Source organism: Camellia sinensis, chromosome 9 (assembly GCF_055761805.1).
Source record: "Camellia sinensis isolate YWXY chromosome 9, ASM5576180v1, whole genome shotgun sequence".
NCBI classification, from domain to species: Eukaryota; Viridiplantae; Streptophyta; class Magnoliopsida; order Ericales; family Theaceae; genus Camellia; species Camellia sinensis.
In genome coordinates, this window is record NC_138969.1 from 129,456,989 (window position 1) to 129,474,468 (window position 17,480).

The window sequence follows — 17,480 nt, forward strand, 5'->3', positions numbered from 1 at the left end:
TTATTGTATGAAAATTCAGATCATTCTGTTTCTTTTCAATTTCTATTAAACAAAAACCTTATGGGATGTCAATGTAATTTACACTTTTTTTAAAAAATATATATATAAATCAATCTTTGCTACAGTTTATTAAGCTTTAATTAGCATTTTCCTACTTTTATTATTGGTCAGTGCATTGTTCTTTTGGGCTTACCTTATGGTCCTGTTCCATCCACGATAGCCAGCTTGTGTCCAAATGATTTATGTGATGTAGGAAAAAGCTATATACTCAAAAAATAAGGTGTTTTAAAAATAATTCGTATAATGAAAATTAAATTTAGTGTGATGGGGTGATACTCGAAATAAATTTAATTAACACATTTGATTTTTAGAATAATTTTGAGAGTACTTTTTTGAATATATAATTCTGTATGTTGCATGCAAAAATATCAAGATGTCTATAAGAAAAGCTTATACAAAGAAACTAATGTCACTCTTCACATTTTATAGAAGCAGTGTACTGAAACATTACAAACTAAACACCCAAAAAAATAAAAAAAAAAAACTAAAAAAAAAAAACAAGAGAGAAGAAAAGATCAGAGATGCCAATGAAAACAACAACCTTTATCGGCAATGAAGAAAAATGCATGGTTTTGCTTTCTCTCTCTCTCTCTCTCTCTCTCTCAACCAGCCCTTCAACCACAAGGAATGGCCAGTCTGTATTAATACAATTAGTTGTTCATAAATAAGCCTATGAACACAAACTAATTACAAAACTGAACACAAAATGCATATAATTTTTATAAAAATCTTATTGATTCATGTATATTACGTGTCCAATTCTGTATGATTTTTTGTGTTCATATTGAAACTTCTTTACTATATATATATATAAAAAAAAAAGGAAATGGAATCCCAACAACATCTAACCCATGAAATGTACCTATATCTAGAAATGTTGTTCATCATCATGCTGCTGTTGTTTTTGTTTTTGTTGCTCACAACCTTGCCAAGTCCAAACTATGTCCTTGAGGGAAGGCTTCAAACCCTGGTTGCAAAACTCTTTGTATTCCAGCGTGTCTCCGGCAACTTTCTTCACCTCCACCATGTGAAACGACGGCGCCACCTCGAATATCTCCGCGTTTATGGCCAAGTGCCCCTTCCTACCTTCTTTGCTCCCTTGCATGTTCAAAGTCCCATTTTTCTTCTTCACTTTGAAACTCTCCGTCATGGCTATCTCTTCTAATTTTGACACAATGTCTGAAGCGGGCTTTATGGTGGTGAACCGGGCTTCAGACTTTTGATCGTTGTCATTCTCAAACAAGCCCGAGAGATCAAATCCTTGCGAGAGAGAGATGATATCAAAGGCATTCATGCAAGTTGGCTTCATGATCATGGAACTTGTGGTCGCCTCTCCTCTCTTCTTCTCTATGATTTCTGAATCGGATTCAAATGCTTCGTTGAAGTCTAGAAGGCTGCGAGGTGTGTTGTCGTGTTCATCTTGAATGGGCAATGGGACTTCAATTTGTTTGAATTCTTTCTTGAACCATGAATTGTCCATGAGCTTGGCCACTGTGATTCTTGTGCATGGATTTGGATCCAGAATTCTTGAGAGAAGCTTTCGGACCTCCGGTGGGAACCATTGAGGGCACTTGAACACGCCTCTGCTGATCTTTCTATACATTTCCATTAGATTTGAGTCATGGAATGGAAGATAACCGGCTAAGAGGACGAATAGGACAACCCCACATGACCAAATATCTGCCTTCTCTCCGTCGTAGCCTCTCTTGTTGATGACTTCGGGGGCAACATAGGCCGGGGTTCCACATGTCGTGTGGAGGAGGCCGTCTTGCCCCCTTGACTCGTGCAAGGCGCTCAAACCGAAATCGGATACTTTTAGGTTTCCGTGCTCATCGAGGAGGAGGTTTTCCGGCTTCAGGTCACGGTGGTAGACGCCTCTGCTATGGCAGAAGTCTACCGCTGCGACCAGCTGCTGGAAGTACTTCCTTGCAACATCTTCCTTGAGACGCCCTTTGGCTACCTTGTTGAAAAGCTCTCCGCCTCTCACATACTCCATGGCGAAATAGATCTTGGTCTTGCTCGCCATGACCTCGTATAATTGGACCACATTAGGGTGTCTGACTAGCCTCATCACCGAGATCTCTCGTTTGATTTGATCAATCAAACCGACCTTCATCACCTTCTCTTTGTTGATGACTTTGACAGCCACGGTTTGGCCGGATTTTATGTTCCGGCCATGGTACACCTTGGCGAATGTGCCTTGACCTAGAATCCTCCCGAGCTCGTACTTCCCCAACAACATAGTCCCCTTCTTCTCCATATTCGATGTGCTTCTCGCTCTCAACATAATCAATAAGTATATCAAGAGAACAATTATTGATAATTTTTCATAGCCCATTTGTTGATGTACCCATTTTAGCTGGGTCAGGACTAAAGAGAAAAATGGGAATGCTTTTCCTTTAGTGATTGAGGGAGAAGAAAGGGCCAAGGGATTTAAAACCTTGCCCTAGGGCAAGTTGGCTTGAAGAAATGCTTTTCCTTTAGTGAGAAAGAAAAAGAGAGAGAACCAATTTCTGGAAACAACGCTTGTATCATATGGTTTCTAAAAACTACCACAAACCACCTATTACCCAATGGAGGTTGGGGTAAAAATAGCAAAGATTTGATTGGATTCACAAACTAGACAGTTTGTTAGCAACTATGCTATATATAGTGCTATATTTGAGTTATGGATCTCCTAGGGAATATATGTGTGGGCTCATAGGATATACATTTATGTGCTAGCTGTTTTGTTCTCAGGCAATGTAGGAAGGTTGAGGATTATACTGACCTTTTCTAGAGAAAGCTTCAAAGATTGAAATAGGGCTTGTGGGTGGGAGTACAAGATGAGAAATAAGTGGTGGACAGAGATGCTTCAATTGTACAATCAATTCTTTGTTTTTTTTTTAATCTTTAACATTACTAGGATTAGGGAAAAAAAAAAAAAAAAAAAAAAAAAAAAAACCATCTGTCTTCACACGTGCCCACCTCGTGCCCTAGTATTTGGATAGCTTCGGTTACAACCCGGTAATGTTATTTATTGCCAATAAATAAATAAAGGGAAAATTGTATTGGTAATCTCTATATCTTGTTTCTTATGTTATCACTATAGCATATAAGAGTTTTAGAAATTAAATTTTTTAGTCTCTAAAAATAAAAATATTATTGTAAAAGATATTTGAGAACCAATTTCTATTGCTGTGAGAATAGTCGTTAAAAGGTTATTCCGAAAAGTTAAAAATAAGACTTTTCGTGACAAAATTTTGAAAATATTACTAATAAATACACTTTTATGGACTAAATAATTTGATCTCAAAAGGGTTTATTTTTTGAGACAAAAAAATTAGTCTAAAAAAGATAATAATTTATCACTAATGTTGTATTTTAGTTACTAAAAATATAATGACATTTTCCGCAACAAAAATATTTGATCCTTAAAAAATTATTTTGTCCCTAAATTTGGTCTCTAAAACCTCTTTTTTCACATTTTTAATTGATACAATTTTGACCCTTAATTTAATATTTTGTATCAATTTGGTTGAATTGACAACACAATTAGGGGAGATAATTTTAATTAGTGTATTAACAGATGATGTAGCATAATTTTAAAAAATTTAAGTCTCTATAATTTGTATAATGAGTGTAGTCCATAGTTTTGAAGTGACAATATCGTAGCATATATTAGTACACTAATTAGTATACCAATTAATGCATGTAGCAACATAGTAATTTTTTTTATATATAAAATTTTATTTTCATAACATAAACACAAAAATGTCATAATAAAATTACAAATTATTATAATATTATCATTCATAATTTTAAAGTGCACGTTATAAATTTAATATTCATGCACGTTGAAGATTTCTCCCACAATTAAGGTGTTTTACGAAAACATGATCGCTAAGTTGATTGATAGTATTAACTCACTGAAATGATTAATTTATAATTTTCCCTCTAAAAGCATATATACCGCTCATATATGCATTGTAGCTTACTGAACCAAACTAAAACAAAGTCCAAAATTTAGAGTTAAAATCAAATTAATTGAGTGGGTGTTTGGAAAGTTAGTATTTTAGTAAGCTATTTTAGTTTTTGGCTATTTTAATTAGGGGTGAGCATGGTTCGGATTGGACTGGATTGGGGTAAAACCATGACCAATCCGTTATCTACGGTTCTTGAAAAATTGGAACCAATCCAATCCGTTTAAATCATGGAACCAATCCGAACCAATCCATTTAAATACGGATTAGATCGGTTTAGAACCACGGATTCACATAATTAAATAACAAAAAAAAATATATAACACTTTAATTTCATAAAAATATAAACATAGCGCTATATAAGTTTCACAATAGCAACATCTATTTCTATAATAGCGACATAATGTGCTAGAATTTAAACAACCATAAGAAAACTGGTTTCACCATAAGTATTTAGACTATTACAAATTAAAACTAAAAACTAACAAACAAAAGCAATAAAAGAAGATATTATACGGTTTTAGGTTTGAGTTTAGATTTTATATAGAATAAGAGAAGATACTATGGGGGAGGATGTATAATAAAAATATATACTATTTGTATACGGTCCGGATCGGTTCCAATCCAGAACCGTGGGGTTCAATCCAGAACCAATCCGTGTACTACGGATTTTTAATTTTTCAATCCGGAACCGAACCACGGATTCAAAAAACCAATCCAAACCTATCGGATTGGACTGGACTGGATTGGATTACGGATTTCACGGATTCCTTGCTCAGTCCTAATTTTAATAGGCTAAAATTTTTATGTTTATGAAGATAATTGAATTTTTTTGTAGTTAGATGTGATATTTGTGAGAGAAAAAGTGAAATGATTATAAATTTGATGTGACATTTTGTCGCATTAGCTATTTTAATCGATTTTGTTATTTTGCCTAAACCAAGCTATTTTTTTTCTTGCCAAACACCTCCTGAAATTAAAAGGGCCAAAATGACACAAGAGTCAAAGTATAAAAACTACCAATATAATTAACCTAAAAATAAAATTAGAAAATTATTTAGAGTTTTCAATCACTGGTTAAGGCCTCGTTTGGCAACAGGCCGATTTAGCCAAAGAGTCAAAAAGTTATTAAAAAAGTCAAAAAGCCAACATCCCATACCAAAAAGTCAAATATTCTTTTTTCTCTTTATTTTTTGCACATCTTTTCATAAAAAACTAAAAAATTATTACAAACATACTATTTTTTTAACTCATATTTTAACCAAATAATAAAAAAATTACTAAATTAACATGTTTCCAAACGAGCCCTAGATTCATTCATGTTACAAGCCACAACACTAATTTTAAATATGTACTTTAGATTTACCATTGTGGATGATTTTCTAAATTATTATTTATTTTTTTTTTTGTGGAAAGTCAAATTTTCAAAACTTGTAATATGTATGATTCATATAGTATGTATTAGGCCTGTAAATGGATCGGATTCGGATCGGATCTGTCAAAATCCGAATCCGATTCAACTATGTCAAACCCGAATTCGATCCGAATCTGTTTAGTCTATATCCGATTATAGATATCCGAATCCGAATCCGATGATTTCGGATATTCGATCCGATAATCCGATCCGATCCATTTATTTATTTATTAAGCTACAATTTTATATAATTTGAATTTTTTTTTTTTCATTTTGTATTTTTTTTATTCAATTTGAGAATACTCGGATCGGGTTATCGGGTTATCAGGTCGGATCGGATTTTTGCAGATTCAATCCATTTAATAAATGGATTAAACGGATTCGGATTATCGGATTATTGGATCAGATTTTTTGTAAACGGATTCGGATTATCGAATCGGATTCAGGTTAAATCCGATCCATTGACAGCCTTAGTATGTATACGATGTGTTTATAGGGCACGAACAATGCTACATTTATTTTAAAAATTTTAATTTTAATTTTTTTTTATCAGCAAAAGAAAAGATTTGTGGATGAAAAAAGCAAATTACATGCGAAAATACATCAATAAATCAGGAAAGTGCACAAGTATCATAGCTAACCTCCATAAAATTTAATAATTTTATTAGAAATATACATGTTTAAACATTATTAAATATTCAAATGTATGGAGAAGTGGTTTTGGAAATACTCTTCAGATCCTGGGAGATGCTAGTGATCTTCAACTAGTCACCTGAAAAGACACAAACACTCCGGTCGGGGGTGTTGGGATTAGCACTCCGACGGATAAGTCAGTTCTTGTACTCAAAATAGCTTATCTTCTAAGTTAAGCAAAAAGTGATTGTTACCTCCCTACTAAATCTGTTATTCCTGTATTTATACCTGTTTCTTTTGGGCCTCGGGGCCAGGGCCTACTTTTTAATCATTGTCCTTTCTCTTATTCGGCCCATATATTATATTCGACCCCCTATTCTCGCAGGATACAGCCGATTAACATCAGCCTTCTATAGTGCGCGCCTTCTGACTTTGCCATTATTCGGCCCCCACAATTGCCTCCCAAACTCCCCATTGACGGTAGTTAATCGGCGTGTTTGGTTTTGAATTTGAAAAGTCAAAATAGGTCAGATGGCTTCGCATATCCCAATATAGATGTCAGAATGTGCACACCTTTTCGGTCATCATTACACTTTCCCACCTCGTTCGTGCATCCCTCGCATTTATTATGATTTGAAACTTTAGTCTTTTCGAATGCATAATTCGTCAAGTATTCGAGACTCTTCGACCGCCAGCGGGTATCCTTTCTCTAGCTCGCATTTTCTGCAATTCTTCTCCGTCTATCCTTGCCTCGTTTACTCCTTGTAAGTCTTCTTCCATCTTCTTTGCAATCTTATTTTCTGTTTGTCATTTCGATTTCGGCGGAACCTTGAATCCCCGCGAAAATGGCTAAACACTTGAAAGACCTCCTTTCTGAGGGTCGTATTTCCGGATTCCGGCGACACTTTTCCATTCCCAACGATGTCCACTTATCTCTTGTAACGGACAGTACTCTTGATATGGAGAGGGAGGATCAAAATACGATCGTCTTCCCTCTCTTATCCATAGCGGAGGGCGGAGTTCGTTTTTCCCCACATCCATTGCTTAGGACCGTCCTTTGCTATTGGAGTCTGATTCCTTCTTAACCCAACGTAAATTTCCTTCGAATCATCATGGGGGTGATAGAGTTGAACTGACGCCTTAGGATCAACCTTGGCATTCCGGCGATTCGACACTGCTATGCTTTGGTCAAATCTTCCAATCGACTGGGGCGATACTTTCTCAGGGCCAAGGACACTGACCGTCACTTGATAACCATGCTTGCCAGTTCTGGTAAGAGAGTTGACGACGTAATGGTCAATGTCTGAGGTAATTGGGAGTTCGGTGAAGGCGAAGACCGCTTAGACCCTATTTCCAGACGGAAGGGTGATCCAGGTTGCCATGTAATGCCTCGTGTTTGTTGATCTGCCTTTTATTTGGCTTTTTTCCTTTAATCACCCCTTGTTCTTTGCAGGTAACAGATTGAAGAAGATTCTTCCCTCAACCGACGACGCAGTTCTTGAGGAAATTAAGTCTGTACTTAGATACTTTAGCCGTCCAAACGTACAAAAGCAAGGGAGAGCTGCTCACATACTCCTTTGATACGAACCTACTTATACTACATTCTCGGCAGCGGACGACATTCTAATTCCATCCGGCGATCAACACCTTTCGACTCTTCTCTGTCCCAGCTTCAAGAGCCTTAGGCAAATTGGTCTCTAAGATTCGGATTCGGGGGAAGACGCGGAGCCGTGGTAGAGGTAGTTGCCGAACCAACCAGAGAGGTCATTGAGGAGATCGAAGAGGTCGACGAGGCGATACGCTCGGCGTTCGAGGCTGCCGGACTTAACCAGCCTTCACCGTCCACTTTGGGTCAGGCAGAGTTTTCTTCTGGAGATATTTTTACGAATTTGGGAGACCTACTCGGCGATTTTTTCAAAGGTATGGCTAGGGAAAACCTTACGCAGATGGTGCGAAAGAAAAATGCCGAGCGAATGGCTGCTCGAAAGAAGGCCGAGGCCGCCTATTTCTGAGCCTACCCTAATTAAAACTTTCGTACTAGTTATTGAAGAGACGGCTCAGGTTGCTACGGTCGAAGTGGGGAAAGAGGTTGAACAACAAGTCATTGACGAACAGTTGATTCCGGAGGAGCGGGGCAAAAAGCGTAGTGCCAAGTGAGAGGCTGGGTCGGAGATTAGCCCTGCTTCCAAACGGCCTCGTTTAGAAGAGTCGGATGTGGTTGCTCCTTTTATTGTTGGGCCAAAGATCAAAGATACGCTGATCTCTTCTGACACTTTAGCCATTGAGGATCCAGCTGTGGCGTTAAGCCTGGCGGCTTCAATTTCCTTGCCGGCTGACAACGCAGCCTTTCGCGCCATGTAGGATGTTATGGCCGTAGCCCTATCTGCGTAGTCAGCGCTCCTGGTAAGTGACCATCTCAAATTCTCTTGAATTTGTTTTCATTAAGGCATCTGACGATCCCAACTTGTTTTGCAGACGGTTGGGAGGATCGCGGACCTAGGCCGCTGCCTGCATGATGCCCTTGGCAGGATTGATCATTTGCAAACGGAGGCGGACGGTCAAAAGAGTAGGGCCGAGTTTGAAGTGATGAGAGCCGCAATGGAGAGCGCGCGAGTTGAAGCAGAGGAGGAGAGGGCTCGCTCAGCTGAACAGCTCTGCTCTGGCGCTGAGAGTAGGGCAAATGCGAGCAAAGAATCGCTCAAGTTAGCCAATGAGGCGCTTGCAGAGGTGGAGGTTCAGTTAGAGGACCTCAAGGCGGCCAAGGAAAAAGCCGATTCTGAGGCTTCTGCGGCATTTGAGGCAAGAAAAAGCGCCGCCTTCATGGAATATGTAGATGAAGTCCCCAAATTCGAGAATCGGGGGTTCAAACATGGGTGGCTCAAAGCCCTTGCTGCCGCTGGAGTTACATTGGGCTTGCCAATTCCCTATGAGCAAGTGGACGTTGAGCGACTTAAATCTGACCCCGAGGATTGATCTGGGAGACATTTCAATTTTATTAAGTATTTTTAATTCCGATGTAAGTTTTTGTTCGGTAGACTTTTGTTGGTTTAGGGTAATTTTCATGTATAAATTGGTTACTATTTGCGCTCAATTTATTAATGAAAATTTCCTTGTTATTTCACTACCACTTGTACACAGTTTATGAAGTTATGTTAATGAAGAATGTTTTGCCTTTCACTACTTTGGATAAAATCATTGCTGTGTTTGAGCTTTCAGAGATTGAATATCTTATGACAATATTGATTTATCATTCATATGCCGAGTATTGTGGGTATTCAAGCCGAATAGGTTAGTGAAATTGCCCTAGCCCCAGGTGGTTCATGATCCATTGGATGCCGGATGAGAGGACCATAAGAATTTTGAAGAATCGATTCGTGAGCCGTCTGGGGCACGTGAGCTGAGTATATTGATGAATCTTAAGAATTTTGAATAATCGATTCATGAGCTGGCTGGGTCAGTTAAGCCGAATAGATTGATGAATCTGCCCTTGCCCCAGTTGGTTCATGATCATTCCGACGCCAGATGCGACGACCTTAAGAATTTTGAAGAATCGATTCGTGAGCCGTCTGGGGCACTTGAGCCGAATATACTGATGAATCTTAAGAATTTTGAATCGATTCATGAGCCGGCTGGGGCAGTTGAACCGAATAGATTGATGAATCTGCCTTTGTCCCAGTTGGTTCATGATCATTCCGACGTCGGATGAGACGACCTTAAGAATTTTGAAGAATAAATTCGTGAGCCGTCTGGGGCACTTGAGCCGAATATACTAATGAATCTTAAGAATTTTGAATCGATTCATGAGCCGGCTGGGGCAGTTGAGCCGAATAGCTTGATGAATCTACCCTTGCCCCAATTGGTTCATGATCATTCCGACGCCGGATGAGACGACCTTAAGAATTTTGAAGAATCGATTCGTGAGACGTCTGGGGCACTTGAGCCGAATATACTGATGAATCTTAAGAATTTTGAATCGATTTATGAGCCGTCTGGGGCACTTGAGCCGAATATATTGATGAATCTTAAGAATTTTGAATAATCAATTCATGAACCGGCTGGGGCAGTTGAGTCGAATATATTGATGAATCTGCCCTTGCCTCAGTTGGTTCATGATCATTTCGACGCCGAATGAGACGACCTTAAGAATTTTGAAGAATCGATTCGTGAGCCATCTGGGGCACTTGAGCCGAATATATTGATGAATCTTAAGAATTTTGAATAATCGATTCATGAGCCGGCTGGGGCAGTTGAGCCGAATAGATTGATGAATCTGCCCTTGCCCCAGTTAGTTCATGATCATTCCGATGCCAGATGAGACGACCTTAAGAATTTTGAAGAATCGATTCGTGAGCCGTCTGGAGCACTTGAGCCGAATTTACTGATGAAGCTTAAGAATTTTGAATCGATTCACGAGCCGGCTGGGACAGTTGAGCTGAATATATTGATGAATCTGCCCTTGCCCCAGTTTGTTCATGATCATTCCGACGCCGGATGAGACGACCTTAAGAATTTTAAAGAATCGATTCGTGAGCCGGCTGGGGCAGTTGAGCCGAATATATTGATGAATCTTAAGAATTTTGAATAATCGATTCATGAGCCGGCTGAGGCAGTTGAGCCGAATAGATTGATGAATCTGCCCTTGCCCCAGGCGATGCATGATCATTCGGGCGCCGGATGAGACGACCTTAAGAATTTTGAAGAATCGATTCATGAGCCGGCTGGGGTAGTTGAGCCGAATAGATTGATGAATCTGCCTTTGAGGTTTTCTCAATTAATGAGATTGCCTCGAGGGCGCTGCCTCTGTAAAGGATAAATGAACAAAGGTACAACCTTTATAAGCTTAGTAAGCAGCTGACTCTAGCTCTTGGAGGAAGATTTCTCGTGTGAATGTCGAACAGACTCTTCTTTAACAATAGAGTGGAAGCGAAGACGCTAGCTGAGCTGGGCGGAGACATGAATCGAGGTGGTGAACCTTCGCGCACAGGAAGTAGGAGTTCTAGGGATCGAGAGAGGCGTCAGTCTCCTCGACGTCGAAGCAGGTCACCCAGGCGGGACAAGCAGTCGCATGGGCAGATCTTCGCAACCCCGAGTCGAGAGGGGATCTGATGCGAATCCGTGCCTATTAAGCTTTGCGGTATTTATGGGGAATAGACTTGTGACAGAGGCGGACTCAATCGTTCGAGACCCAAATGTAGCGGTCGAGTTTGCACGACAAATTTTTCCTCCTAAGGTTCAGCAGTCAATGGTAGGTCGACAGGACTATGACGTATTTCGCGAAGGCATTCACGGGGCGGTAAAGGGGCTTTACACTGCCTATGAAATTGGCATGCGGCTGCGCGCTACCCGTCGAGAATTGGAGAAGAATGAGGAATGTATTCAAAGTTTGGAGGCTTGCACGGAGGCGGCTGAGCGTGAGTTAAGGAAGATTAGGGCGGCTCAGGCAGAACTCACCGGGCAGGGAAACCCAATTGTGGAGGAAAGGGTTACCAGTCGGCTCATCAGTACCGCGCTCGCCGATCGTGAGACGGCGAGTATGTTGGCAATGGAGTCTGCGAAGGGGAGGGCCTATGAAAAAGGTTTTCATAAAGGTCGAAAAGTTGGAATCGAAAAGACCAAGGAGAAGCTTGTCGAAGAGGTTTGCCGATGTGAGAATCGTGGATTTATGTACGGTTGGATCAAGGCATCTCAAGCCGCGGAAGCTCTTCGAGCGTCGGGCATTAATTCGGCATCGCCACTCTACCACAGCAAACATTTTCCGTTTTCCGCTTTTGAAGTCGAGAAAAGTGACGATGAAGGTGACGTCGTATAAGAATACGCATTGTAAGGTTGAAACGCAATAAAAACTATGTAATTTATTATTGGATTGAATAAAACGTTCTATTATAAATATTTCGTCGTAGTTCGTATTCGGCATATACGTGTTTTGTTTTATTACATGGATGTTTGAATGAATGTACAAACATTGATCATATAGTGATACGCCGGCCTATAGGCGGGGTCGGCCCAATCGTGATGGCCGTTTATTCTTGAATGTGGCCACTGTAATTTCAAGAGGCCAAAAGCCAGTACGTGGAGCGGCTGTGGAAAATTCCAATCGGCGCGGGGTCTAAATGCTTGGCCGGTTGGGTTGATAACACTGCCCCTGTCCCAGTCAGTGCATGTGTTCCAAAAAGCCGTTTGGATATCTAGGCCGTGGTGAATGTCAATCGACGTTCGTCTCTTGGGGTTTTGGTGTTAATGAAATTGCCTCGAGGTCACTGCCAGCATTTAAAAATAAATAGAATGGACTCTTCGTGCCAGTGACCTCATTAATATAACCCCGTTTGTTGCGTGGGGTTATATAGTATTATGGATGTAAAACAGAGTTTCTTTAATCAGCCAAACTCGAACTTTGGCCGAGCTTGATGCCGCAATGGATCGCAGCAGAGAATTCTCCGGTGTGGGAGGTAGGTCGTTAAAAAAGAAACGGGAGGCGCGTCAACCTCCAAGTCATCGAAGCAGATCGTCCCGAAAGGAGACACAACGACCGTTGCCCTTAACCTTCCTTGTCTTGGATCTTGGCCTTGACATTGTCGATGGTGTCAGAGGGAGGTCCAGAGATACGCTAATTTGGGCACGGTTGGATCAAGGCATTTTGAGCCGTGGAGGCTTTCCAAACGACGTGCATTGATTTGGGGCCTTCGCTTTATCAACGTGATTAATTCCCCTGTTAGCCTTAGAAGTTAAAGATAGATATTGTAATGTTCGAACACGGATTGCGTCTATGTAACAATTGTTTGATCAAATAAAAAGGTTTATTTCAAACATTTGCGTCTTACTCTGGATTTTTTATATGCTTAGCTAAGCACCTTATTTTGAATGTTGGCATGTTTTGTTTCATTTTGTTCGTGCCGAAGGGTACTCTGAATTCGGAGGTATGATCTGCCCTAGGGTGTTACGCGTCAGAGGCGTTGCGAATTCGGAGTCTTAATCGGCCCAAAGACATCTTGGAGACATCTTGCACGATGGGGCTCCGTAATCGGTGTTTCGATGCGGAGATTTTAATCGGCCATAAGGTGTCATTCACCAAAAGGGGGCTCCGAATCCGGAGACTTAGTCTGGCCAATCGTGATATCCACGAAGGGTGCTCCGAATCCGGAGTCGTAGTCGGCCCTAAGATGTCATGCACTAAAGGGGCTCTGAATCCGGAGACTTGGTTTGGCCAATCGTGATACCCACGAAGGGCGCTCCGAATCCGGAGTCTTAGTCGGCCCTAAGGTGTCATGCACCAAAAGCGGCTCCGAATCCGGAGACCTAGTTTGGCCAATCGTGATATCCACGAAGGGCGCTCCGAATCCGGAGTCTTAGTCGGCCATAAGGTGTCATGCACCAAAGGGGGCTCCGAATTCGGAGACTTGGTTTGGCCAATCCTGATATCCACGAAGGGTGCTCCGAATCTGGAGTCTTAGTCGGCCCTAAGGTGTCATGCACCAAAGGGGACTCCGAATCCGGAGACTTGGTTTGGCCAATCGTGATATTCACGAAGGGCACTCCGAATCCGGAGTCTTAGTCGGCCCTAAGGTGTCATGCACCAAAGGGTGGCTCCGAATCCGGAGACTTAGTTTGGCCAATCGTGATATCCACGAAGGGCGCTCCGAATCCGGAGTCTTAGTCGGCCCTATGGTGTCATGCACCAAAGGGGGCTCTGAATTCGGAGACTTGGTTTGTCCAATCGTGATATCCACGAAGGGCGCTCCGAATCCGGAATCTTAGTCGGCCCTAAGGTGTCATGCACCAAAGAGGACTCCGAATCCGGAGTCTTAGTCGGCCATAAGGTGTCATGCACCAAAGGGTGGCTCCGAATCCGGAGACTTAGTTTGGCCAATCGTGATATCCACGAAGGGCACTCCGAATCCGGAGTCTTAGTCGGCCCTAAGGTGTCATGCACCAAAGGGTGGCTCCGAATACGGAGACTTGGTTTGGCCAATCGTCTTATCCACGAAGGGCGCTCCGAATCCGGAGTCTTAGTCGGCCCTAAGGTGTCATGCACTAAAGGGGACTCTGAATCCGGAGACTTGGTTTGGCCAATCGTGATATCCACGAAGAGCGCTCCGAATCCGGAGTCTTAGTCGGCCCTAAGGCGTCATGCACGAAAGGGTGGCTCCGAATCTGGAGACTTAGTTTGGCCAATCATGATATCCACGAAGGGCGCTCCGAATCCGGAGTCTTAGCCGGCCCTAAGGTGTCATGCACCAAAGGGTGGCTCCGAATCCGGAGACTTAGTTTGGCCAATCATGATATCCACGAAGGGCGCTCCGAATCTGAAGTCTTAGTCGGCCCTAAGGTGTCATGCACCAAAGGCGGCTCCGAATCCAGAGACTTGGTTTGGCCAATCGTGATATCTACGAAGGGCGTTCCGAATACGGAGTCTTAATCGGCCCTAAGGTGTCATGTACGAAAGGGGGCTCCGAATCCGGAGACTTGGTTTGGCCAATCGTGATATCCACGAAGGGAGCTCCGAATCTGGAGTCTTAGTCGGCCCTAAGGTGTCATGCACCAAAGGGGGGCTCCGAATCCGGAGACTTAGTTTGGCCAATCGTGATATCCACGAAAGGCGCTTCGAATCCAGAGTCTTAGTCGGCCCTAAGGTGTCATGCACCAAAAGGGGACTCCGAATCCGGACACTTAGTTTGGCCAATCGTGATATCCACGAAGGGCGCACCGAATCCGGAGTCTTAGTCGGCCCTAAGGTGTCATGCACCAAAGGGGGCTCCGAATCCGGAGACTTTAATCAGCCCTAAGGTGTCATGCACTAAATAGGGGCTCCAAATCCGGAGACTTAGTTTGGCCAATCCTGATATCCACGAAGGGCGCTCCAAATCCGGAGTCTTAGTTGGCCTTAAGGTGTCATGCACCAAAGGGGGCTCCGAATCCGGAGACTTTAATCGGCCCTAAGGTGTCATGCACCAAAAGGGGATTTTAAATCAGCGATATGACAAGCGCTACAATGGAAGTTGGGAAATGAATTTGAGCGACGAAGAAAAATGATTTGCATTGCAAAAGTGAAATATATACAAGTATCAAAGCCCACAGGTCGGGTCAGTGATAAGGTTTTCATAAAATCTCTGCTTGTGCCGATTGCGGGGAGCCACAGATTTCTTCAATGCCGTGGGCTGTCGAAAAGTGTACAAGCTGATGATAAGTGCTTGGAACGGCCTTCATAATATGTAATCAGGTTCGCCCTATGATGACGCTATACGACGAAGGGAGCTTTATGACCAGGAATTCTACTTCGACCGTTCTAGAGCCCGATCGAACAGGCAGTGTGATCTTTCGTAATGAGTACTCAGGCTTCGTGCTAAAGCCGAACAATGGGTGAGGAGCCGGATACAAATCTGACTTGTTGAAGCCAAGTTTGATGAAGGTCTTGTGATACATAACTTCTGAAGTACTCCCTGGGTCTATGAGAATGCATTCAATGGTGAACCGATTTACGCGTAATCTGATGACCAACGGATCGACGTGGGAGGCTGTTGCGCCGCTAAGATCGGAGTCATTGAAAGTGATTGTCGGAGCTTCTTTGGGCCATTCGGTTAGAATATGTTGCTTTTGGGGGATTGGATGTGATTGGATTGCGTGCACGGTTGGGGGCGCTGGCAGGCTGTAGATTATATGGATCATGCCAAGTGGGGGTGAGTCCTGCCTCAAGGCTAGTGCCTTGATTGGCTTGTCGTTTCTCACGTACTGCTGCAGTTAGCCGTCTTGCACCAGTTCTTCCAGGTGATCCTTTAACGCGTAACAATTCTCAGTCTCGTGGCCATGATCTTTGTGATACTCGCACCGCCTTTTTCGCCTGTCGGGAGGTCCCACCATCTTCGACAGCCATTTGAAGAATGGAAGGTGTTGGACCTTGGTCATTATCGCAGTGATTGGTTCGGACAATTCTGTGCACTTCTTGTCGGCACGCCTCAAGCGCCTGTTGTCGACTTGCAGTTGTTCATTCGTCCGGTAGGAGCATTGATCGCTTGATCGGCGAGAGTCCTGCCTTTTGTCTCTTTTAGCGCGTTGCCGTGCCTTAAGGCTCAGAGGTGGCACGAAACTTATTGGTTGAGCAATTTCAGGGAGTGCTGTTTTGTTGGACATTTGTCCGGCTTTAATTCTCAAGGCATCATCTTCGACTTTGCAATACTCCTCAACTTTCTTTATCAACGCCCAGACTGTTTTGGGGGGCCTTCTGGTCAGGGAACTGCGAAGAGCGCTGTTAGGGTGTAGTCCCATTTTGAAGGCGGTGATGGCCATGGAGTCGTTGCAAGCGTCGTCAACGAGATTGAAGCAATCCCAATAGTGCGCTGAGTATGCTTTGAGCGTTTCTCCGGACTTGATCTGCATAGCCCAGAGAGAGTCGGCCTGTTTCGATTGTACCTCATTGGTGATGAACCTGGCCCTGAAGGATTTCTGTAATTGATGGGAGCTTTTGATCGAAGCCGGCTCCAGCTTGTAATACCACCTGACAGCTAATGGCCCCAGGCTGCTGGGGAATATTTGGCACATGAGGGCCTCGTTGTCTGCATGTAATGTCATGGCCTGCTTGTAGTGACGGATATTATCAATGGAGTCTGATTTTCCGTCGTAGAGAGTAAATGACGGAGCTTTGAACTTCTTGGGCAGGGCTGCCCTTGCAATCCATCGGACAAAGGGATCATGCTGGTCGTCTTCGTCTGAACTGCTTCTTCTGCGCTTGTTCCTTGTACGAAGACTCTTTTCGGAGGAGCTGGAAATTTCGGATCGTCCCCTCTCGTTGAGCTCCGTGGACAGTGAGTTGGAGTCGCTATTGGTATCCCTTGGTCAGGCTCGAGGTCGTTGTCCACTTGCCTTTGGAGGATGTTCAGGATCTTGGCGCATGGCTTCTCTGGATTTTGCCACTTCCAGGGCCAAGTCTTGACGGAGACGTTCATTTTTAGCGATCATGTTCTCCAGCCTTTGTTCATTCTGCTTTGCTTGTTCCATAATCGCTTGCATTGTCTCTTGCGCTGAAGTCGTTGGTGAATTGAAATTCAAGGCACGTCTTGCAGCGATGGTTTCCTTTCCGAGCATATTTGCTGGAGTGAAGTCATCTCTCTGTGTGGTCTCGTCGGTGGCTATTGGAGGATCTTCAGTCACGCCTGCCATGGATGTATTTGAGTATTTTCACAGACGACGCCAGTTGTGGAGAAGTGGTTTTTGAAATACTCTTCAGATCTTGGGAGACGCTAGTGATCCTAAGCTAGTCACCTGAAAAGACACAAACACTCCGGTCGGGGGTGCCGGAATTAGCCCTCCGACGGAAGAGTCAGTTCTTGTACTCAAAATAGCTTGTCTTCTAAGTTAAGCAAAAAGTGATTGTTACCTCCCTACTAAATCTGTTATTCCTGTATTTATACCTGTTTCTTTTG

At 42.8% G+C, this 17,480-nt stretch overlaps 1 protein-coding gene across 1 annotated transcript; it reads right to left on the bottom strand.

Moving 5' to 3' along the window:
* Positions 1 to 459: 459 nt before the first annotated feature.
* Positions 460 to 2,881, bottom strand: LOC114308474 (CBL-interacting protein kinase 5). Its single transcript, XM_028254059.2, has one exon. It carries the CDS (start codon positions 2,396 to 2,398, stop codon positions 929 to 931), a length of 1,470 nt encoding a protein of 489 aa, XP_028109860.2. The 5' UTR covers positions 2,399 to 2,881; the 3' UTR covers positions 460 to 928.
* Between the last annotated feature and the right edge of the window lie 14,599 nt (positions 2,882 to 17,480).